The sequence below is a fragment of the Phocoena phocoena genome, chromosome 16 (assembly GCF_963924675.1).
Source record: "Phocoena phocoena chromosome 16, mPhoPho1.1, whole genome shotgun sequence".
NCBI lineage: Eukaryota > Metazoa > Chordata > Mammalia > Artiodactyla > Phocoenidae > Phocoena > Phocoena phocoena.
Genome location: NC_089234.1, coordinates 77,577,174 through 77,603,466, shown reverse-complemented (window position 1 = coordinate 77,603,466; position 26,293 = coordinate 77,577,174). Strand labels below are relative to the sequence as shown.

Below are 26,293 nucleotides of genomic sequence, written 5' to 3'. Positions count from 1 at the left end.
AAATTTTCAAGGAAATTAATTTTAAGATTTCAGAATGCAGTTGTCTATATACAAGCATCTCAGAAATCAAGAGTTCCAGCATTAACTCCCTGTGCAATACCTTGTGGCATGAAATTTTCTTTCTCTTATAAAAATGCTACTAATATCTTCATTTTAGAAAACATACTTGAAGAAGCTCAGAGTATTTTATCATTGCAACAGTAATAAAAGGTAGAGTAAACTTTTTTTTTAATAAGTAGGTAGGTATTTTAACCCACCTAGGTATTTTGACCTTTTAGGTAGGTATTTTCACATCTTCCAGTTAACCAACTGATTCAGTAATATGATGAAGGCATTAGTAGTTATTTCAGTAAGTTTTTAACTTATGACAAACAGTAACATAAAACATTATGGCAGAAGATTATAAAATGCCAATGTATGTCCAGACCAAGGAATTTAAAAAGAAGTTACATAAGGATAAAGGAGAGGTGACAATTAACTAAAGGTAAAGAAACATAAAAGGAGAGGGAAATTAACTAAATATGTATCCGAGTTTCAGGAAAAAAAATTAAAATAGTTCTTTTAGAAAACAATGTTAACAGAACAACTAAAAAACTATGACTGCTATTTTCTATGCAAGTACTAGTCATTTTTAATGCTGAGTGATTTAAAATTGAAGTGAGAAGAGAGTTCTGGAAATATTAGCTGCACCAATATAGGATCAAATAAGACAGCTGAGTCACTGCCATCCCTGAATTGTTATTTAATAAACTATCAGTTTATACGTAAGACTTATCAAATAATACCTTTCCACCTAACTAGAAGTAATTCTCAGAAAATCTCCAGATTAGATGAAGAAAAGCATGTCATACTGCTCTGTTTTTTATGAGATACGGCACTGACTAAATACAATCCACCCCACATGACGGCGACACGGCCCATCGAACTCACATGACCAAATCCTGGCCCATATGTCCTAACCACATTCGTTGGTGTCTTACTCCCATCCCACACGCTTCTGCCTCTGCCAGTCACACCCAAACAACACAACTGTCAGTTATTCATACCTTCTCAGTCATAGCATCATCGTGTTCAAAATCTGCTGAATGATTCCCCAGTGCAACTCGAAGCAGGGCATCAAATAAAGGCTTTGCTAATTCTGTTTCAATCACCTTTGACTTGGAAAGATGGCTCCTCATTTCAAGCAGTATATTTTCCACAGACAAGTTCTAAGGTAAAAAAAAAAGAGAGAGAGAGACTAAGAATATTAACATGCTTTAAGAAAAAATTAAACAGTGACAAAACAAATGATAAATTAATAGTTACTTAAGTAAATGCTAGTCCATTTATTTGCAGTTGATATGAAATTAAAATGACTATAAATACCTAGCGCTTATACAAACATCCTACTGTTACAATTAATAACAACATTTTAATTTATCAAATGCTTTACTCATCTTATTTGGTTTTGAATTTCAATGTACCATAAATTGTATCGTGCAAAAAACGTTTAGTTAAAACTTCAGGGGTTTGATTAACCATCTCTAGATTTTACAAATTCCTTCTTGGAGATTCCTTAAGACTCTAAGAAGCACTTATGTTCTAATCCTTTTCTCTTCCTCCTTTCTTTACTCCTTCCCATCTGTCCTTGAGGGGAACTCTCACTGCTTGCCTACGTTCCTCTACTAGGGAATGAGGCCATAAGGATGGATAGGAAACTGACTTCTTCCCTAAGGAATTATCTCCGTCCAATGTGAGACACAGATACATACAGACAAGATATGATGGTGACCATACGAGAGCTATAAATAAAGTTCTCTGAGTACAGAAAAGAGAGGATGTGCCTGAGAGACCTGTCGAAGTGTCCAGAGGAAGGACTGTATTAGATGAACAATGAAGAACAAGTTGGAGACAGCAGGCATAGAAGCAGAGAGAGAGAATACGTCAGACAGAAGAACAGGTACAAAAGTACAGAAGTGATGACAAAGAATGCCATCTCCAGAAGCTGTCAGCTCAGTATGGCTGATTGCAGCATGGTGAAGGACAGCAGGAAATTAGGCTAAACAAGGAAGTGAAAGCAAGACTGTGATGGGCTCTGTGTGCTATACTAAGGAGTGTCTATTTTAATTGTGAGCAACGTGGAGGAATCAAGATGTTTTAGACAGGAGGCATTACAGAGGCTGGGACTGCAGTCAGGAGAGCCTGCTGGCTGACAGAACGGTTAGGGGTGAGTTAGTAAGGAAAGGAGGGATCTGCCATATTCGAAGTGTCCTTAGAAGCAAGGCCCGAAACTGAGGACTCCTTTTTCTCTGAGACATGCTCTCAGGAGAAATTTGCAAAGGTGTGAGGGAGGCAGAATATGTTGGGGAAAGAAACCAGGCAAAGATGCGGTTCCAGAATAACTGTGTAGCCCCAGCCTAATTCCATGGGAAGCTCTGGACCCTCAGCCGCACCACAGAAACTGGCACACACACACCCCCAGAGCCACTCCCATCAATCACCGGCTCTGAGCACCCTCCCCAGGTCGGCCAAGGGCACTTCTTGGGAGATGCGTGCAGGTGTGAGTCCTCAGCGGCCAACATCTGCAGCAGACGGTGGACGGGGGGATCAGCGTGGTAGGGGATCTGGGCAGGGCACCAAACAGAATCACACCAAGGCTGAAAAGTCTGAACTTTGAAATACAATACTCATTATTACTCATCTGACATTCAGTAAGTAACTAATGCCTTTCAGAGTTGGTAAATTTGTCACATGTGGGTTCTGAATTCCAAACTAAAACGTAAGCTTCTTGAGGGCAAGAACAGGCTCATGTACTCCTCTGTGTCCGCCACAGTACCTGGTACTGTTCTAAGCGTGCAGGAGCACCTCAAAACTTAGAATCTTTGGAAAAACAAAATGACAATAGTATTACATTAGAACTTTAAACAAACAAACAAACAAATATATGTATATGTAAAACACAATAGCTAGAGGAAGGACAAGTTACTACCTGATTAGGTAACTCCAATTCCATCTTCTGCTGACTAGCTCTGGTGCCATGAAGACAAATAGCCAAAAGGGCTTCCAAAAGTCGTATGCCCTGAAGTGAGGTCTCGCTTTCTCGATTCGTAAATACTTTTGCTTCCTCGGGAGCAGCTTCCGCGGCTGGAATATGTTCCACATTCATGGAAGAAATAGGCTGTGACTCCAATTTACCTGAACTGTCAGCACTCTTTTTCAGACTACCCAGTTCTGAAGGTGTGGGGTCACTTTTCACAGTCAAAGATAATAAATCTTCCTTCACAGTGACCTCAGATTGAGAAGGTCTGTGTAAATCTTGGTTTTCCTCTACATTTATATCTCCCTCCTTTCTCCCGTGCTCAGGACTTCTGAATAGTTCCTGTATTATCATAAATATTAATTTATGGCATACTCGGAAACCACCAAGCCTATAAAACTGTTTCTGGAAAACTGGACTCAACATGTAGATCCAATGACACATTGACCAAATGTCTGCTGCTTGGTGCATGTGTTTGGGAGAGGGCAGGACGAGGCTCTCGAGAGAGAAACATGGCAGCATGTGTTGCAAAGGCTCGCTCGCTGTACTGTCATAGCCAGAAGTATCTTCTGAATCATTGGCTGACTCTCTATCAGATTCTGCTTCTTTACTTACGCACAAGAACGCCACACAGAGGAAGAGGTTTATCGTGTTGATATAAACATCCTGGGTGACAGACTTCCGTTTCTTTGGATAAGCATCTTTGAGGCGGGCATAAAATTTGCTAAGACTCTGAGAATCTGAATAAGCTTGCTGGTTGTACAAAGTACTGACATTTAAAGATGACAGCTCCTTCTGTTCAAGGTCTGTCCCATCAATACCTGGAATTGAAGAATCTTTCTGTTGTTGCCCTAGGCTGATTATCAGAGTTTCAAATGCTTTTAGCGAGTGATTTCGAATACCATCTAAGTAATTTAATTCAATTATTTGGTTCACTCCATTACAACTTAAAAACAAATCTCTTATTACCCTGTGAGAGAAAAAAAAATACAAGAGCTTTTACATATAGCAACATCATTTATAAGTAGGTACATATACTATTTAAATATGTCATTGCTAAACACTACCTATTTCAACTCATCAATTATCTGGCTGAAGTCCTCAGATATGACCAGGATCTCAAGTGGCTTTCTAGTCACTTTTACATCCTTCTTCAAACACTCCAGCAGCATTTGAAAAGAACAGATTACAACGCATCTCAAGTTAAACGAAGCAATACATCTCAAGTTAAGTTAAACTAAGCATATTTTTCTCCAAATGGCAAATTTCTCTATCGATTCTCAGTGCCACAGCCACCATCACATTTGAGATGGACACTCCGGAAGCCCGGAGGCATTTGTGTGTCCATCTGTTTGTCTGCCTGATGGATCACCCAGGACTTTTGTTTGTTTTAAATCTGTATGTCACACAGGGAAAGAAGCAAACTGCAGATCTGAAGTTTTTCAGCTCTGTCTCAGGTAAGACTCACGGATCTGGATCACTGGCCACAAATATGCCAAGGAGTTAAAAACTTTCAAAGCAAAGTCAGTTCTATTTAAACAATGTCAGAATGTCAGGAATTTTTAAAAAAATGATTGTAAAGATAATGAATGATCACAGATGGGTTGTATTTTATTACGTTTTTTAAATGGTGTATGCATTAATTTGAAAGGCCAAACTACCCATCAGAAGCAAGCTTTATTTATAAAACTATTTTTTAAGTATCAGAGTTGATAATCACAAAATCTGCAAAACTCATTGATGGGATTCTAAATAATTTTAATTTTCTTCTTTTTGCTTAATGGTATTTTCCACATATATTGCTTAGGCAATAAATGTAGATATGGTATTTAAAAAATAATAATTCCCTTAATTTCACTACCTCCATAAATAATTATCATTTTATGTATATGCATATTTTACCTAGTTGTAAATAAGCAGATGATATTTTTATTTTATTTTATTGATAAAATATTATAAGTGTTTTTTCATGTCCCAACATGATCCTTTTAAACATTATTTTTTAATGGCTAATAATAGTACATCAACAAAATATAAAATAATTAATTTAACCTTGCCCCTGCTGTTGGATACTTGTGTTGTGTCCATTTTTTTCTCAGAAATATATTTAAAACTTTACTTTTTCTTTTTCAGAGAAATTAAAATCAATGGCTCTATCCTCTTCTCTATGACCACCCCAGTAAAAACAAACAAATGAACAAATATATAAATGTTAAAAAAAAAAATCTGACATGGGATGGGAATTTTCTGGTAGTTGTTAAACTAAAAATTAAATCCTAGGAAAAAATAAATAATAAAGATATTCAAAAGCATACAATGAGAGAAAAATATCTACACACACGTGCACACACACACACACACACACACACACACACACACACACACACACACACACATACACGAACCTTGATTTAAGCAGGGTAGGCAGAGTTTTTAAATAAATCTGAACCACTTCCTGGGGCAAACACTGGTCATGATGGCTACATACATGAGTCTGAGCTGAAGTAATGTCGAGCTGTTGACAATGATGTGCTAATTCAACTCCTCTTTGGAGCACAGGATTAAATATGTAGTTATACAATTTCCACTGAACAACTATATTGCCTTTCTGGATTAAACTGGAAATGTGACTTGCAATCTGCACACTACATAATCTGTCTTCTTCAAAAACAAAACTCTGATAAGCCTCTAAGGCATCCCATTTCCACAAGAGGTCTTCAGATCCACTGCTGGGCAGGATCCCTTGAAATCTGTAAGAAGGACTGGATAAACCTGAGGAAGGTTCAGCATCGCATGCGTTTCCCTGCAGGGTCTCTTCTAATTTGGCTAGTTGATCTGAGTCAACGGTACAAATATTGCAAGCTGCTTTCTTAGTTTTTTGTGGTATCTCGGCTCCTCCTAACTGATCCAAAATAAGTTTGTTAAGAATATTTAATATATGCTGCCGACAGTTTTTCAGGGCTGGCGATTTAAAAGCATAGAGCAAAGGGATGATCACAGATTTGGGATCCATGCAACAGCATATGCCGATGTTCTGAACACCCGAGAGAATCTGGACGCACGTGCTGCTCAAGGAAGCCTGCTGCAGTAAGCGTAAACACTGGTGAGCACACACTGCAATGCAACAGCACCGCTCGGGGTAATACACGTCTCCATCTGCCGTCTCTTCAAACGGGTTTTTGGAAACTTGGTTTTTAAAAGCCGAAACCAGCAGACCTGAGAGATCTCTGTGGTGATGCATGAGGTGGGAATATTCACACCGTCTGTGCCTTTTTCTTGTACACATTGAATGATGAAGTTGCTCTGATTTCACTTTTTTGACAGTGCTCATTATTTTCATCACACTATTGATGAGGGCTTTCAAATGTTCTGAGGCCTCAGGAGGAACCCCATCTCTTACAACCAGCCACTCCATTTGAAGAACTGCTGTTTCAAGTAAATGAAATCCATGATGCTGAATGAATTCTTGAACCAGATCCATGGCTTGACTGAAGAAGAAAGGATTTGAAGCTGCACTTTGAAGACAACAGATCAGGATCTGTAAAACTCCCTCTAGGAGCTCAGGTAAAAGCAGCGCTCTATGGCGATACTTGGAAAACACAAAATCTTCCTGAACCTCTTGTAGTGTTTTCTTTTGTCTTGGTGCAAAAGGGTCAGGCTGCTTTTCTAGGCAAGTTCTAATTTTTAAAGCTGCTCTAAGCAATTCCGTTAAATTTTTTCTAAGACTTTCTGGCATCATCTCTGCCATACTAATATCTACTGACATAAGATGCAACACTGTTCGAAAAAGCATCCGTTGAATCAAAGCCACCGGTTCTTCAGTCCAACCTGCAGAAACCATCCGATTCTCCAAATTGTCGCTGAGATTACAGCAGTCCCCAAGACCCGCTAGGAACTCAGTCAGCGTGGGCACTACACTGGCAGCTAGAGCGGAATTATGATTCAAGGTAATGTCAAACTTACAAACTTTCTCTAATAAAGATAACAGAACATGACATAAGTCAAATGGAGAATTGTTCATGTGACTGATGATAGACAAGGCCGCTGGCTCACTTAAAATGTCAGTGTTTGACTCTTGTCTTGGAATCTTCTCTCTGGAATCTTCCAAAGCCATGGTATCAGGAGGGGTCTGTTCTTTGGTTGATAAGTGGTCAAGCTTAGCTGTAAGGTGGTCTTCTTTAGGAGACTGTGTTACAAAATGCTGCAGCAGATGGGACCTTCTATGCTTAGTCATTACTATACTTTTGTCATCTGAATTGACTTCTGAATCTGAGGTGGAGAGCTGTGTCTTTCTTGCATCTCTTACAGAATAGCGATGGGTAGTTTTACGCTGTCGTCTGCTTTGTTGAAAAACATTTACTTTTGCAGAAACCTGACCGGCTGGGGCACTTCCTTCTAAATATAATTTTTCCTGAGTAGATTTTTGAGAACTTGAGTTCTTTTCTTTGGTCAGGATTATATCAGCTGAGAATGGTAGATTAAAATCTAACAATATGAAGAAAGAAAATTTAGAATACCTTAATATGTTTTAAAACTCAGTTTGCATAGGTGATTACCCTCTTACTTATCATTCACTTTAGGAGTTTATCCTCAGTATATTTTTATTATGGGGCTGATTTCCTTTAGCCTTTTGTTATGTCTCTACTCCCCTTCCTCCCCTTATCACTTCACTTCCTTATCCCGCTCATGTTAAGTACCAGGTGGCACTGGTTCAAAGGATACAAATTGATTCTGAAAACAACAAGGAGAACAGTGTTAGGAAAGTAGTACCGGTATTTAGCGCTACTATTCCTACCATTTTACAAATCTCCTCCGATAATGCCATTAATTAAGACACAGGGGTGTATTATATTCTCAAAACAGTATTTAGTTTATAGCCCTGATATAACTTAGAAACTTTAAGATTTTCTAAAATTATTTTTAAATCATACAGTAGATACCAAATGTTCTCCAAGACTGAGGTTAAAAGAGTTATTCATTCACAATATCTACGGCATGTGCTACGCACTGAACTAGGCACAGGTACAGGCATTCCTGTTTCATCCTCAGTGCCTAGAACCTAGGGCTGCCGTGTGGTCACCACTCAATACCTATCTCTTAGGGAAATGAATAAATTTTTCATACTAATTAAAAAGATAATGAAATTGGTCTTTCCCTTTGCAATAACACGTAATAAGATCTATACAAAGATACAGTTACAATTCAGAATGAATTAAAAAAATCTGTAAATAAAAGACTTGTGCTTTAATTAAGGGAGAGTAAAAGAAGTCTGACAAATTCCATGTATGCAAAAGATGCAGGCAATGAAGACAACTTCCCCAAAAGGACACAAATTAGATTTCTTAAGTGATTAACAATTTGTGAATTCTATAAATTAAGAAGAAAACAAGAGCAGAATCAGTGAATCAACAAATATGTAGGATAACAATATTACAAGAACTTAGGTAACTCCCTAAAAGAGAGCTCCATATCAGAAATACATTAAAAGTGCATATATGGCATTAAAATACAATTCAGGAGATTTTTCTTTTTTTTTTCAACCTGAGATATCCTTAAGCATCTCACAATTTGCATATTCCAGAAGTGGTCAAGGGGGAAAACTGTTAATCCCTCCACTGAAACATTTAAACTAAGTTTCATATACTTAATATGATATATATACACATATTTTTATTTTTTCTGAATCAGAAATTAAAAGTATGTAGTGACCTTAAGTGTAATAATTCTACCAAGTTCTGAAACAAAATATTACTTTAAATTTATCCTTTAAAAGCAACACTAGAAAAACTAAACTGCAAAAGTCATTGACGGAGTACTGGTAATGGAAAGCAGCCTTTAAAATAAGCAAAGAATCTTTAATTTCTTTCTTCAAACTTTTCACTCTCCATTTCTCAAATGTTAGGCTACATATCCATATTTACTCCTTTTGCTAAGTGTTCTGCTTCTTCATCTATTTTCTTTTTTTTTTTTTTTTTTTGCAGTACGGGGGCCTTGCACTGCTGTGGCCTCTCCTGTTGCGGAGCACAGGCTCCGGACGCACAGGCTCAGCGGCCATGGCTCACGGGCCCAGCCACCCCGCGTCATGTGGGACCCTCCCGGACCGGGGCACGAAACCGCGTCCCCTGCATCGGCAGGCGGACTCTCAACCACTGCGCCACCAGGGAAGCCCTTCTTCATCTATTTTCTAATCATCATTACATTCAAGGAATCCCCTAAGAAGGACCATGGTTTCTGTATTATTAGAAGAAATAAAAATTATTTGCCTAAAGAATTTTTCATATTAAGTATCATACTAATATATACCGTTCTGATTTTGAGCCGTATCAACCGTTACAGCAGAAGTAACTTTTCGATGGAACTTTTTTCCCCAGTGGAATTGTGATAACACAGGTGATATGATAAAGAAAAGAAACATACCTGTTGCCTTTTCTAGGTGAACAGGTATCTTCCATACCAGTGGAAGGAGTGACAGAAGAAGGGTAAGGAGTTCTTCTCTACATGTCAATGCCTGTATTAGAAATAAAAGAATCCTTCATGTTCTAAGGTCATGAAACACATTAATTCCTAATATTCTGTCTTAAATTGAACCAAAAAATCCTTTTTCTTGAGAAGGAAGAATCAAGTTAACCTATTTTAAATCCAATTAAAGCTGCAATACTTTGCAACTTATAAACCCTGCCAATGACAGAAGAATGTAAGAGTATTTGACGGTATTTAGCACATTCTTGCCGATTTTTCCAAAACTAGCTGTTATTACCACCATGCACATTGTAAGAATGCCTTACCTATGAAAAAAAAAATTTGCTAGGTGCAAATGAAAAGTTAAGCCCTATTAATTAGCAAACCAATAACATAAGTTACTAGAAAAGAAAGTCTTCATGCAGTTAAATTTAAAACTCAGAGAACACAATTTTAAAAAGAGAAACTGACATTGTTAATAAAATAATATATCTAAAGAGAGAAAGACGTATTAGTGACGGTCATCCAATAAATAGGTATTGACTGCACACTAGGTCCACAGCATTTACTGTCTTACCCTTTCTGGAGGATATGGTCCAAGCCCTGCAGAAGGTCCCCTCATTTGGTCCACAGAATACATATACGCAAAACAGTTAAAGAACAGAAGGCATGTAGTATGTGTACATACCCAGGTGTGGTACAGGCATTCAGTTTAGGAGTTAAGAAAAAGGAGCAATCATTATCAGTTAGAGGTGTGGAGGTGCTAGACCTGGAAACGTTGGGACATGGGTGGTCAAGGAATTAATGACAAAACAAGTTTAAATTCCTCACATCAATCAGTGGGGAGGGGTTCAGGGTGATACAATCAGATTTGCCACTATGTAGAGGATGGAATTGGCAGGGAGGGGAAGGGATTGATCAGTGTCAGAGGCAGGGAAACAGTACAGATGAGAGATAATAATGATCTGAAGCCCTCGGATAGTAAAATTGAAAAGGAGGAGACATACTTGAGAAACTGTAAGGGAGAACTGAAATGACTTGCAGTTGACTACCTGTGGGAGTCATCAGGGCAGAGGTTGAGGACATGGGTGAGATTTCCTAGGGAGAGTATCAGGAGGACAAGAGAATTCTACCCAGAATGGAGCTCTGGAGAACAACATTGAAAGAACTGTGGATGGTGGACCTGAAGAGCAGCCTGCAAAGGAGACTGAGAAGTAGTTTCCCCCAAAGAGAAGCAGAACAAGAAATAACAAGGGAAGAGAGCAGTTCAGGAAAGAAAGGTCAACCAGGTCAAGAGCTGCTGTTCTTTAATTGTGTAAGATGATGGCAGGAAAGTATTTAGCAAGTAGAGAGTCACTGGTGACCTTAACAAGCACAGTTTTAATGGAGTGATGAGGGTGCAGGTCATATTACGATAGGCTGAAGAGTCGAAGGGAATGAGAAAGCAGAGACATAGATTCAGACTATCACTTTCTAGTGTCCTGGTTATGAAAAGCCTCAAAATTCTGCAAAAGTAAAATTTAAACTCCTTCTCAGGCTTGGAAGACCTTTCATGACACGATTCCTACTGACTTGTCCAGTTGTAGCTCCCATCACCACATCTGACCCTTCCTCACATGTCCAGCTATTAAGGGTTTCCTGAACACCACTGGTCTTTGCAAACGTCTTCCTCACATACACTGCTCTTGCAATTCTCTCACCATCCTCCCATCTGCCAAATGCCAGCTCATTCCTCAGGTCTTAATTCCTCTATGGGGAGACTTCTCTAATCCCCGCTAGGTCAAGTTGGGTTACATGCCTCTAATTTAGTACAGCAACCAACTTGCTGAACGGTTAATGTCTGAATGCCCGTTTTCCTCTTTCATTCATTCAACAAATACTTATTGAGCCCCTACTATGTGTCAGACGCTTTGGATGTAGTGGAAGATGATACTCACATCCTTACAAAGCTGACACTCTAGCAAGGGAGACAGAAAATAATGGGCACAGATAAGAAAATTCCAGACAGAATGCTGTGCAATGGAGAAAATTAAACAGGAGAGGGATGACAGAGTGATGGGAAGGGGAACATTTAAGCTGGCTAGTCAGGATGGGCCACTACTTAACTGAGCAGCTACTTAACTGATGAGAAGGAAGAATCCATGCAAAGACAGGGAAGCAAAGGGCTCATAGGAAGTATATAAAGGGTTGGGAATGGATTTGACTTTTCCATAGAATAGCAGGCAGTCCAGTGTGGCTGAAGCATAGCATGGGGGAGGGCGCTAGGAGATAAGCCTGGAAAGTCAGCGAGGTGGACAGTGCCAGATCCAATGTGGCCTTGGGGGTCATGTGAAGGAGTTTGGATTTATCTCTAAATATGAAGGGAAACTTTTCCAAACATACTTGCCAGGCCTCTCTCAGAGCATGAACTGCAGGGCTCAGGCTCTAGTCCTTAGCAATCACCTCCCTTTTCTGCTACTCGATGCCTTGTACGTAGTCAGATATCCATAAACATTACCTGCACGAATGACTTTGAATTCTGGATGTGAGGTAAAAATTATATCAAAGGTCCCCCATTTTTATGTGCTTTACTTCAGAATTAATAAGACTAAGGATGTCTATATAACATTCACACGCGTAGCCTGTACTCTGTATGTATCTCAACATTTTTTAAGATGCCAGCAAAAGATACACAGTCTTTAAAAAAAAATGTAAACCAATTTCAGGCAGGTCATTCCTGCAGAGTCCTCCTAAGCTGAGTCTTTATCTTTAGCAGATGAACTAATAACTTTCTAACAGAGCTTGGTGACACCTCAAGGGTGTGTGGAAGAAGTGCTATAGACACGCTGTCCTTATAATTCAGCCCTTGTTTCCCCACAGTACACTGGCAAATCACCACTGCTGTGTGAGCTGGCATTCCTGCCCCTGGCCTCTGCAACACGCGGCCTGGAACTTCTCTCGCTCCTTCCCACTTAGCTCAGGGCTCAATATGCCAAATTAGGCAGTACATGACACAAACAGATCCATTCCTTGGCTATTCCTAGACTGTCCAATCTACAGAAATCATACTACTCCTCATTTAATACTTACACTTTTATGTTTCCCCCTGTGCAGGGAAAATGACTGTGTCATACATTTTTTAATTCCCCATACCAATAATAAAGTGAAATCACTCTCACGCAGGTAGTAAGAAGCATATTGTAAGTACCTACCAGGTGCCAGGCACCATCCCTTTCACAATTCTATTGTTTTGACTGGATTTTATATTAAGTGCCCACCCTAACCATCCAGAAGTAGTGGTGGCAGGATGGGAGAGAAAGGGCAAGTTTATTGGGGGGGAAGGTGTTCAGGAAGCTACACAGGCAGGTGGGCACCAGATCAAGGACCTCAGGATGACATGCTAAGGAACATGGAATGAAGTTATTTTAATTGGTATTAATGGTATGACTTTAAATTTGGGCATGCTAATTAAACTTAATGTTCCAGACATAGCAGAAACATGTGTCATTCATTCATTCATTCATTCATTCATTCATTTTGGCCGTACTGCACAGCATGCAGGATCTCAGTTCCCCAACCGGGGACTGAACCTGCACCCCCTGCAGAGGAAGCACGGAGTCTTCCTCTGGAAGACTGGACCACGAGGGAAGTCCCAAGTGCTATTGATTTCAGTCCTTTATTTCTTCTATCAGAATTTTATAATTATTTCTAAAATACGTATATCTGTACACACATATGTGAACATTTCTTCAATAGTACTGTAAACAGAATCTTTTTAAAACTTCCTAGCTATACAGCTTTAGTTAAAGGAAACAATATATTTGACTTATATTCCATAACTTTGCTGAACAGTTTTCGGAAGACCTTTTGGATTTTTCTGTACACATCATTTAAACAATTTTTATCTCTCCATCTTTCTCACATTAAGCTGTCATTACTTTCATACTCCACTTTACTATCGAATGTTTTTAAAACATGATGTCAAACAGACTAGTAATAAAGTTATTCTTATATTGGTTCTATTACAAAGCTTCTTATTAAAAATAATTTTGGTTTTTCTATACAAACAGCTCATACAACTCAACAACAAAAAAACAACCCAATCGAAAAATGGGCAGAAGACCTAAACAGACATTTCTCCAAAGAAGACATACAGATGTCCCACAGGCACATGAAAGATGCTCAACATCACTAATCATTAGAGAAATGCAAATCAAAACTACAATGAGGTATCACCTCACACCAGTCAGAATGGCCATCATCAGAAAATCCACAAACAACAAATGCTGGAGAGGGTGTGGAGAAAAGGTAACCGTCTTGCACTGCTGGTGGGAATGTAAATTGGTGCATCCACTATGGAAAACAGTATGGAGGCTTGTCAAGAAACTAAAAATAGATTTGCCATATGATCCAGCAATCCTATTCCTGGGCATATATCCAGATAAAACTATAATTCAAAAAGATACATGCACCCCTATGTTCATAGCAGCACTATTCACAACATCCAAGACATGGAAACAACCTAAATGCTTATGGACAGATGAATGGATAAAGAAGATGTCGTACATATATATACAATGGAATACTACTCAGCCAAAAAGAATGAAATAATGTCATTTGCAGCAAGATGGATGGACCTAGAGATGATCATACTAAGTAAAGTAAGTCAGAAAGGGAAAGACAAATACCACAGGATATCACTTACATATGGAATCTAAAATAGGACATAAATGAACTTATCTATGAAACAGAAACAGAGTCACAGACATAGAGAACAGACTTGTGGTTGCCAAGGGGGAGAGGGGGTGGGGAAGGGATAGACTGGGAGTTTGGGGTTAGCAGATGCAAACTATTATACATAGAATGGATGAACAACAAGGTCCTACTGTATAGCCCAGGGAACTATATTCAATATCATATGATAAATCATAATGGAAAAGAATATGAAAAGGAATGATATATGTATAACTGAATCACTTTGCTGTACAGCAGAAGTTAACACAACATTGTAAATCAACTATACTTCAATAAAATAAATTTTTTTTGGTTTTTCTACTCTTTGTATATGAAACCCTCTATTAATTTATTTTTAGAGTTTTTGTCAAGAAGAGATGAATTCTGTCAAATGTTATTCTGATGTCTCAGGATAATTGTATGTACTGTTTCTCCCACTGATGTCAAACATCATGCTAATAGTTTTTCTTGCATTAGACCAGGAGTTGCAAACTCACTTTGTAAAGGGCCAGAATGTAAATATTTTAGGCTTTGTGAGTCATATATGGTCTGTGTTGCATATTCTTTTTCTTTTAACAACTCTTTAAAAACACCAAAACTCTTCTTAGCTTGTGTGCTGCTCACAAACAGATCACTGACAGCAGGATTTGGCCTGTAGGCCATAGTTCGCCCAACCAGCCTCCGTTCCCTCTCCTCCTTCTCTCCCATCAAAAATGGTTATTAGGGCTTCCCTGGTGGCGCAGTGGTTGAGAGTCCGCCTGCCGATGCAGGGGACACGAGTTCGTGCCCCGGTCCGGGAGGATCCCACATGCCGCGGAGTGGCTGGGCCCATGAGCCATGGCCACTGAGCCTGCGCGTCCGGAGCCTGTGCTCCGCAATGGGAGAGGCCACAGCAGTGAGAGGCCCACGTACCGCAAAAAAAAAAAAAAAAAAAAAAAAAAAAGGTTATTAAATGGCTGCAATACTCTTAGTTAAGACTCCAGGAAAACTTAAGGTGGTACCTAGTAGACCCTGTTAGCTAGACAAAAGTACTACTAAGAATCTTGAGTGTGTTGTTCCACACAAGCCTTACATGCCCAAGGTAGAGAGAGGTCTGTATCAAAAACAATTATAGACGTGGCTTTGGGGGCATGGACTGAACTCCACTAAGGTTCAGAAGAAACTCACAATATTTTTAAAGAAGTTGTATTATTAAAAATTACTAACAGCTTGGACTAAAAGGGGCAGAGACAGATTAAAATGATGAGACTTCTGGGTGCCCACTTTTTTACAGGCAGGAGGCAGAATGAGAAAGCTGAAATTATGGGCTATGTATTCTGGAAAAGAGAGGACATCTCAGAGGGTGGAGCCAAGAGCCCTGGAGAACCGGAGACTAGGGAACCCCTCCGAAGGAAAAGAAACATACTTCCTGCTTCCAGAGCAAGGTGTGTGATAACGCATGCCTGGCAGCATTTCAGTGGATTAATGGCTGCTATGTGCCTCCTGTCACCTGCTAGTTGAATACAAGTATGTAGTGTGTTTAACTTGTTCCTATCTCATCATTGTGTGCAGGGTGTGCAGGGGGCAGATTACTTGTCTTTTTATTCACAAGCCTCTCAATCAAGAAGAGCTGCAACCAAAGTACTGCACTTGGAAGCCCCGAGGGCACCCGGAGTGACGCACATTGTGAGCTCAGGGACTTCGGGCCTATGCCACTGTGGAGCGTTACTTTGAGAGTTCTGGTAGGGAGGGGGTGTGGGAGGGACGCTAATAATCATGGTCAGAGGGGAGACTACGTAGATAAAACGTGGCCACAAGTCATTTCCTCCCATCAAGTGCTGGACTCTATGTTCCCATCTCTTAAACCTGCACCGGCCTTGTGACTTGCTTTGACCAACGGAATGTGGCAGAAGTGAGATTATGTGACTTCCTGCAGCTTCCCCCTCACCCTCTTAGAATGCTTCCACCTATGGAAAGAAGCTGAGACTAGCCTCCTGAAAGACGAGAGGCCGCGTGGGTGAGAACTGACGAGGCGGCCTGGCCAACGGTCCCATCCGACAGCCCTCAGTCTTCTGCCAACCAACCGCACATTCGGATGTAAGCCCCGCCGACACCACAGGAGCAGAGCCTGTGATCCCAGCTGAGCCTGTCTGAACTGCCCCAGAATCATGAGCAAATAAGTCATTGTTTTATGCCACTAAGTTTTTGGAATGTGGTTTGTTACACAGCAATCAACTGATGTACTCATTGCTCCTATCTAGTAGCCTGGGTGCAAAGGGAGATAATGCAGTGGATTATCTACTGCTGTCCAGTGGCTAACATTTCCACTGCAATCATACTCCCACTCCTCCAAGAAGTAGGAATGCCAGCATCCCCTACACTCCCCCTCACCCCTGCCAGACCAACCACACATAGATAAATCCTGGCATGTGTGTAAACAGAATCTGTGGAACTAGATGTAGTAAGTTAAAGTTTATTTATTATTACCTTTACTAAATTTAATGTTTGCATTATTCTCCAACAGAAGCAATTCTTGCTAATAATATTGTCAATGACTGACTCGTCCAATCTGAAGAATACTTTTCATTGCCTATTCTCTTACTTAAAAACCTCCCCAATATTTTCAGAATAAAATTAAGACTCCTTACTACGGTAGACAAGGCTTGCCATCACATGGTCTATGCCTTCCAGTCTCCCGACTAGCCAACCCCCGACATGCAGCCTTTGCTCTAACCCTACTAGCTGATCTTTCTCCAACCCTCAGTGTGTTTGCATTTGCAGTTCCCTTGGTCTAATGCCTCCTCCCCCTTTACACTGCCAATCCCTATTTAAACATGTCAATTTCTCTAAGAAGCATTTCCTGAGGACTCTCTCCTTTACACTCCCCAAATACTTTCACACTGTTTTGTCACCGTTAAAAAAATATGTATCTGTCCATCCCTTCAAAAGCTATGAGCTCCCGGTAAAGACAGTCTCTGCTCTTGTATTTCTGCATCTAGCAGAGATGCTAGCACATAGCAGGTACATAATGGTCTGCTGAATAAACCAGTGAATGAACTGTGTAGTCACAGTTTTAAAAGTCTGATTATTTTCCAATTATACTTACTTTATGTATTATTATGATAGGCCATTTATGTAGTGCTATATATTAAAGTGACAATGCTAAAGGAATGTAAGAAGAATAAAGTACTCTCTTACACATAAAATAGCTATTTTTTAAATAACATTTTGTCCATAAATGTACAGCCTCTTTCAGTAAAACTTCATACTTTACTCAGCAAAATAAGTAACTTTACAGAACATCCACAGAATGTGAATAGGAATGGAAATTATACATACTGGAAATTTTAAAAGTATATTTATAACACATGGTTGTGTATATTAGCTCTTTTTTGGTATATTGTATTGGTAATAAGTCATGTAATTTTCTACCGATTACATTAGAATTAAGCTATATATATGTTCATAATTAGGGTACAGAAAAAATTAGAAACCATTATTATCTAATATTACATGGAAACAAATCATTTTTACGTTGGAAGAGATCTTTTAAGTCATCCAACTAGATGTATTTATGTTACTGATGAGGATACTGAGATTTGGAGCAATTAAGTCACTAAAGCCACCCATCTAATTGATATTGGTACCAAGATTAAAAAATCAAGGATAAGTCCATAAGAGAATGGACTTGAGGATATGGGGAGGGGGAAGGGTAAGCTGGGACAAAGTGAGAGTGGCATGGACATATATACACTACCAAACGTAAAATAGATAGCTAGTGGGAAGCAGCCGCATAGCACAGGGAGATCAGATCGGTGCTTTGTGACCACCTAGAGGGGTGGGATAGGGAGTGTGGGAGGGAGGGAGACGCAAGAGGGAAGAGATATGGGAACATATGTATATGCATAACTGATTCACTTTGTTATAAAGCAGAAACTAACACACCATTGTAAAGCAACTATACTCCAATAAAGATGTTAAAAAAAAATCAAGGATAATTGTTATTTTTTAGGCTGGGCAGTTTTCAAGTTTACAAGTTTTCAAAAAACTTGTAAAGGTCTCAGTATAGGTCCACTCTAACTTTAACCATTAAAAAGGTTACGTTTTTGCTACTTAGGCAGAGCATTTTTTCCCTAAGAATAAGTAGATTAACATGTCTGTATATAATAAATTATGACCAAATGGGGTTTATCCCAGGAATGCAAAGTTGCTTCAACATTTAGAAACCATCAATGTAATTCACCTACATTAATAGGAAGATAATATGATAGTCTGAATAGACACAGAAAAGGCATTTGACAAAATCCAACATCCATTCAGGATAGAAACTCTCAACAAGCTGGAAATAAAAGAGAACTTCCTCATTGTCATAAAAGGCATCTAGGAAAAATCTAGACTTGACATCAGATTTAATGGTGAGATACTGAACCTTTTTCCCTACGGTTGACACAAGGCAGGATGTGAAATTATCCTTTACAAAAAAGAAGTGAAATTATCATTATTTACAGATGACATGATTGTTTACACAGAAAATCCTAAGGAAACCACAGAAAAACTTTAAGATGGATAAATTTAGCAAAAGCATAAGACACAAGGTCAATGTATAAAAATCAACTGTATTTCTATGAGCAATAAACAGAAAAATAAAAATTTTAAATGCCATTTATAATGTCATAAAAAAGAATAAACTATTTAGAATAAACTTACCCCCAAAAATATAAGACCGCTACACTAAAACTGCAAAATACTGCAGAGAAATTTGAGAAGACTCAAACAGAGATTTATACCATACCATTTTTCTCATGGATTAAGAAACTCAGGATTGTTAAGATGTAAGATGTCAATTCTCTCCTAATTGATTTCTGGATTCAAGAACATCACAAGTGAAATCATAGCAGGCACTCTGTAGAAATAATAAGTTGATTCTAAAATGTATATGGAAATACAAAGGATCTAGAATGTTCTTCAAACATTCTTGAAAAAGAAGTACAAATTGGAGAACTTACACCATGTAATTTCTAGACTTACTATAAAAGCTATAGTAATCAAGACAGTATGGTATTAGTGAAAGAATAGATGACAAGTAAGGAGTAGAACAGAGAGTCTAGAAATAAACCATAAATATATGGTCAACTGATTTTTAACCAAGGTGGCAAGGTTTTTCAGTGGGGGAAAGAACAGACTTTTGAGAAGAAATGTTGCTGGAACAACTGGGTAACTATAAAGGAGAAAGGGGCAGAAATGAACCGTAACTCCTACCTCACACCATACACAAATATTAATTCAAAATGGATCACAGACCTAAAAGTAAAAATAATAACAAAAAAGCCCCTAGGGGGGAAAAACATCAGAGAATATCTTTGCAGCTTTGGACTTGCAAGACCAAGATTTCTTAGACAAGATACAAAAAGCACTATTCACACAGGAAAAAAATTTTGCTTTTTTGAAAGACATTGTTAAGAAATGAAAAGGTGGGACTTCCCTGGCACTCCAGTGGTTAAGACCGTGCTTCCACTGCAGGGAGCGTGGGTTCCATTCCTAGTCAGGGAACTATGATGTTGCATGCAGAAAGAAATGAAAAGGCAAGCCACAAAGAAAGTATTTGCAATTTAACAGAGATTTTTATCCAGGATACTTAAAGAATTACAGCAACTGGATAACAAACGAATAACCTGACTTTAAAAATGGGCACAAAACTTGAACAGACGTTCACAAAAGAAGATATACAGATGGCCAATAAGCACATAAAAAATGCTCAGCATCATTAGTTGTCAGAGACATGCAAATTAAAACTGCAGTGAGATACTACTTCATATTCACTTAGAATGGCTGATACTAAAAAGACTGGCAGTGTCAAATATTAGAGAGGATGTAAAACAACTGGAATTCTCATACACTGCTGGTGAGAATGAAAAGTGGTACAACCACTTGGAAAAACAGTTTGGCAATTTCTTATAAAGTTAAATACCTACCCTTTGCCCAGAAATCATATGCCTAGATATTTACCCAGGAGACATGAAAATATATTCACACAAAGACATCTATAAGAATATTCACAGCAGTTTTATTCAAAATAGCCAAATGTAAACAACCCAAAAGGTTAAACAACAGGTGAATAGTTAAAGAAATTATGGTATATCCATACAACAAAATACTAACCAGAAACAAAAAGTAGTGAACTACTGATTCAATCAACATGGATGAATCTCCGAGATACAAGAGTACATACTGCATGATTACATTTACGTGAAGTACTAGAACAAGCAACACTACACTTAGATGTTAAAAGTCAGAACAGTGGTTATCTTGCAGTGGGGGAAGGAGAGTGGCTGACTGAAAAGGAGTATGACAAAACTTTCTAGGGTGGTGGAAATGTTCTAACCATTGACCTGGGTGGTGGTTACAGAAGTGTATATATTTGTCAAAACTTATCCAACAATACACTTAACATCTGTACATTTACTATATGTAAATTATATATCAGTAAAAAGTCTGCTTAATTCTGTATATTAAATATCTGTTAATGAAGCAAAAGTATTGCATAGAAGGACAAGGGCTTAAACTGCCTCTTCTCTAGAGTATCCAAGAAGTGTTCCAACTCATGAGAAGCACAGATACAAAAGTTAAAGTTCCATGTGGAATCTAGAAAAATGGTACAGATGAACCAGTTTGCAAGGCAGAAATAGAGACACAGACGTAAGAGAACAAACGTATGGACACCAAGGGGGGAAGTGGGGGTGGGATGAACTGGGAGATTGGGACTGACATATATATACTAGTATGTATAAAATAGATAACTAACGAGAACCTGCTCTATAGCACAGGGAACTCTACTTCACTTTGCTGTACAGCAGAAACTAACACAACATTGTAAAACAACTATACTCCAGTTTAAAAAAAAAAAGCTAAAGTTCCTCCTGTACAGCATCTAGTGTTTTGATTCCATTTTAAATGATTAAATCTTATGCAATTAAATTCCCCTTAAAGAGCCAAAAGATCATTCTCCATTTTCTGGTTTAAACAATTAAATCTTGAGAAGTCTCTCTTTTTTTTTTTTTTTTTTTTTTGCGGTACGCGGGCCTCTCACTGTTGTGGCCTCTCCAGTTGCAGAGCATAGGCTCCGGACACGCAGGCTCCGCGGCCATGGCTCACGGGCCCAGCCACCCCACAGCAAGTGGGATCTTTCCGGACCGGGGCAGGAACCCGTGTCCCCCGCACCGGCAGGCGGACTCTCAACTACTGCGCCACCAGGGAAGCCCGAGAAGTCTCATTTTTAAAATGGCTATTTATTTTCACTCTACTTCTACTTCTACTGTCCCTACTACCATTGCTACAGATATTCCAAAAAGTGAGTGACTGGGGGAAAGAGGGCATTAAAAAATATTACCGTAGGAAAAAGTGTTGTTGCAATTATGACCTGAACACGTTCAATCATTTAATAGTACATTAAAAGATATTTCACAACTTAAAAGAGAAAGACAGAAAGTAGATTAATGTTTGCTTAGGGCCAAGGGGGATGGGAGGGATAGGGGAGTGATGGCTAAAAGGCACCGGTTTCTATTTGAGAGGATGAAAATGTCCTAAAATTGACTGTGGTGACAGTTGCACATATGTGTGACTACATTAAAAACCACCAAATTGTGCATATGAAATAGGTGAATTCTATGATATGTGAACTATAGCTCAATAAAGCTGTCATTTAAAAAAAGCCATTGAGATTCTGATTGGGACTGCATTGGAATCTATAGATCAATTTGGAGAAAACAGATATATTTACAATATTAATTTTTCCCAATACATGAAAATTATGTAGTTCTGCCCTTATTTGGGTCTTCTTTAGTTTCTCTCAACAATTTTTTATAGAATTTTATAGAGAAATTTGTACATAATTTATCAGATTTATTCCTGGGTAACTGATATTTCTGATGCTACTTATATAGTATGTTAAGAAAAAAAGAGAGAAAGCACTGAATTGTCCTAATGTGGGGTAAGAAGATGAATAGAGCATGATATGCACAGTAAGTCATCAAAATTTTGAATTTCACATCACTATATGTGGTCTAACAAATAATTTTTTCTGATTTTAAAATTTATGGAAAAGTCATACAGGGCTTCCCTGGTGGCGCAGTGGTTGAGAGTCCGCCTGCTGATGCAGGGGACACAGGTTCGTGCCCCGGTCCGGGAAGATCCCACATGCCGTGGAGCGGCTGGGCCCGTGAGCCATGGCTGCTGAGCTTTCGCGTCCGGAGCCTGTACTCCGCAACGGGAGAGGCCACAACAGTGAGAGGCCCACATACCACACACACACACACACACACACACACACACACACACACACACACACACACAAAGAGTCATACAAATATATAAAAATTAAATTATATTTAGTCACATTTGATAAACCACATTCAGAAAAAAGAATAAAATTATATAAACCTATATAATGTTACAAATCAATGCTATCTCAATAAAAATAAATAAAATTTAAAAATACATAAACCTGCAAATATTCTGGAAAATTCCATGACAGGTAGACACCACAGTGAACAAATATGTCCTGACTTATATTTGTTAGGTTCCTTAGCTTACAGTGAAAACAGATACTGTTTAATTTTAGTATCTATGCTTACCCAATATATGTATTTATTAGCAAAATGCTTTCATGGCAAAGAAATTTTATTTTACAATGGTTAAGTTTACATCTAAAGCCAGTAACATTTAAAGTGTTTAAAGCTGTCCATCATATTGGTGCTACAGAGCCCTTATTATCCTTTAAATTCAAGTTAATTGAAATATTATTATCTAACTGCATTAATTAGTAGATGGTGGACTTTTCCTTCATAAAATAAGTATTTGTTTTCTACTAAAATGAAGTAGATATAAATCACATCTGGGCTTCAAGTTAACCTTGTATGAGCTACTTAATGTTTCCAGATCTCAGTCTTTCACCTACCAAAGGAGGTTAGATGAAAACATCTCCATAGTCCCAACTAGCTTTAAAATTCTGTTAATTCTATAACAAGGAAACAGCAAAATACCATATGGTCTTAACATAGTTTAAGCAAACACAGTAGTGTATGAAAAACTAGATGTGTACAAGATGAAAGACTTAGTAATTATTAGCTTACACAAAGGATTCTCTACTTTTTTCACCCCAGAATTAGCAAGTTCCCTAGATATCATTTACACTAAACTTTTCAAAAACATACCTGATACTTACTGAAAGTGCAAATGCATGATGTTTCTGAATCGTGATCTTATCTCTACTAATAATCATAGTTATCTCACACTGGAATTAGGATAAAAAGCATAGTGTATATGAAACCATTTTAGAAGAAAGGCTATATATAACTGTAAGGTATTTTAGGCATTTTGAAAAGTATCCAAATAAATAATATGTTCACAAATGCGGCTACTTTTCCTTGTCTGAGTGATGTGATAGAACTTTATCTCAAAGAGACTCTCAGAAATTATGTAACCCAGAAATTACGTATCTATAATTAACTAAAATTTAGTGATGAAGAAAATGATTTGATATGAAAATGTTACCTGATCAATAATAGAATTTAGCTTGGTAAGTAACAGAAATCCTCGGCCGTGGACGAGGTATTGGCCAAGGGTTGCCATGTGTGTCTCCTCCTCTTCTTCCTCCTTGGCCCCCACTCTCTGGACCACCGCATTGCAAAGCCGGTTGACATCGGTCAGAAATTCACGTGCCAATGAGTTACTGTCAGTGCTCATGACCGAGCTATAAAATAAGTAATAGAAAAGAGATTAGAAAAACTAAAAATTATGTTTAAAACTATGTGTTTTTGTTGCTGTTTGTTTTTAACTGAAGACTAACTTCAAATTACTGGGCATTGGTATCTAACCTTATAATCTTTTCAGACATAATTCCGACCTAGTCAGGGGCTCCTTAAATATTCCTACATGGCAGAAATTAGTCCTGGGCGTGAAATGGCTGAGTAGAACCATGCACGGGTACGTGAAAGCGCGGGGAGAGAAGACACTAGGGAGTGGTGGCAGTTAAGGTAGATGCTGACTTCCTCTCTTAAATGCCTCACTGCAGAATAAAAGTAAATGCATAACTTATAAAATATTCTTGCTGCATATGTTTTGAAAGATAAATGGATCTTTTAAAAATATAAACTGTTTTTCACTTGATAGAAGCCACAATCACTGACCCACATCCTCAAACACATGAGGGGTGGGTGGGGAAAAGATTTACCACCAGGTGAATAAAAATACAAGAATTCTAGCAGCTGAAGTTATGGCACTTCATTTCTTGCTACACATCTGAATCAAATAAAGGGCAGTGTGACATTTCAGGATTAAGGAAAACAGTATAGTAAAACAGACAAAAGAGAGGCAAAACACAAATGTAAAGAAAAACATGTATAAATCTTCAGAAGAGGAAAAAGCATGAAGAACAAAATCCCCAAAGAATTTCAAAATAGTTTAATTTTAGGATTAAAAGTAATTTTGAGACACCCAGTTACCCTGAGAACCTTGTAACCTGACAGCTTAAATTAAATGAAATGTGTATTGCAGTCTTCCTTCTCCCTTTGGGGGAAGACCTTCCATCGTCCCTGCTGAGAAGGCAGTGGGCCATGTGACTATGTCTACTGCCAAGAGGCACTGCCAGTCTCTGGGCCCAAATCAGCTGACACACACCTGATTCAGGATCAGCCAACAAATACGATGGCTGCAAGATGTGACTCGTATGGTACAGCCTGTAAAGAGGCCTTGGCCAATCAAGTTTTCTTTCTCTCTCATAGGAATTTGAATTAGGGGCATAGTTGTGCTGGAAAGTCAGAGAGAGATGACCCTGTGGTGGTCACTATGAGGTAGCTGAGGCCAACTGAGTGAAAATTAACCAAGAGGATGCAGAAAGAGATAAACATGAAAGGGAGAGACCGAAGAAATTCCTAATACTACTTTGGTTCCTATTCATTCAAGAGCCTGATGGTTTAATTCCTGGATTCCCATCAGAATTCTAGGTATTGTTACAATAACAATCCCCTCTATAATATAACAAGTACCATTATTTTAAATATTGAACATTAGGAAAATAAAAGTATAAAAAAAGGTACATCGCTCATTATCCCAAAATGCAGCAATAGCCACTATTATATATAATATTACTTCTTTATAAGCTTTTGTAAAGTAAAATTGTTCAATAAATCAAGTAACCTGATTTATATTCAGTCTGTATTTATCCAACTTTATTAATTTATTTCACTTAATCTGTCATTGATTTTAAGATATATAATTATTTAGTGTACTACTACAAAAGAAAAAACACTGCCAATTAAACTATAATACAATGCTTTCTTATCACTTAGAATTTTCCATACAATATCACCTTCTGGACCACCAGGACCATCCACCATGCAACATTTCTTAAGAGTGCTACCCTACTGTTCCGGGGATTTTCTTCCAAAGAGGCTGACATCATTCTGTAAGTTTTGATGCTGGTGGCTTTCTTAACCTCACCAGATGAGGTCGGTAGAAAATTTCAGAAAATAACCAGGAAACATTGAAAACTCATCAGATATAGTACAACAATTCATGTTACTCAACTGAAGCGCTGACAATGTGAACAGCTATGACCCAGGTCACCTCATGGGCACACAAGAACAACTCTTCCACAACTGCAGCCCACTGACAGTGTTTCTAAGACACCATCATTTGCAAGGCACAGTGCAACTTTGCGAACAATAAAAATGTGAAAAACTAAAAAACTGTGCTAATAATTAGGGCCCATCTTCAAGAAATTAAGATAATGAAAATTAATGTGAATTTTTAGACAATTAATGAGGAAATAATTTCAATCCCACTTCCCAAAAGCACAAGATGCCATGTCAGTAAAAAGTATTATAATATATGCAGAAACATTTTTCCTGATTTAAAAACGTGTATAAAATATACACACAGTTACATATAGAGGGTATTACACATAGATGACCTATTACCTGCTTGTTTCATTTAGATATTTCAGAAATCTTTTCCCATGAGCTCTCTTTTACTCTGTTTAATAGCTGCATGCTTACTCTTTTTAATACATTCCACTGCATGTATATATTACATACAGTTCATATATTTCATTATTAGATGTACTATCAC

At 38.3% G+C, this 26,293-nt stretch overlaps 1 protein-coding gene across 1 annotated transcript in view; it reads right to left on the bottom strand.

Annotated features, from left to right (window-relative positions):
- Positions 1–23,909, bottom strand: part of LYST (lysosomal trafficking regulator) — a 146,107-nt gene extending 122,198 nt beyond the window's left edge. The window contains exons 1-5 of the mRNA XM_065894463.1: positions 23,717–23,909; positions 9,434–9,524; positions 5,422–7,501; positions 2,969–3,986; positions 1,047–1,208 (exon numbers count right to left, since the gene is read on the bottom strand). Coding sequence (XP_065750535.1) covers positions 1,047–1,208; positions 2,969–3,986; positions 5,422–7,501; positions 9,434–9,524; positions 23,717–23,908 — 3,543 coding nt within the window. The 5' untranslated portion in view covers position 23,909. The remainder of the gene's footprint in view (positions 1–1,046; positions 1,209–2,968; positions 3,987–5,421; positions 7,502–9,433; positions 9,525–23,716) is intronic.
- Positions 23,910–26,293: the final 2,384 nt, after the last annotated feature.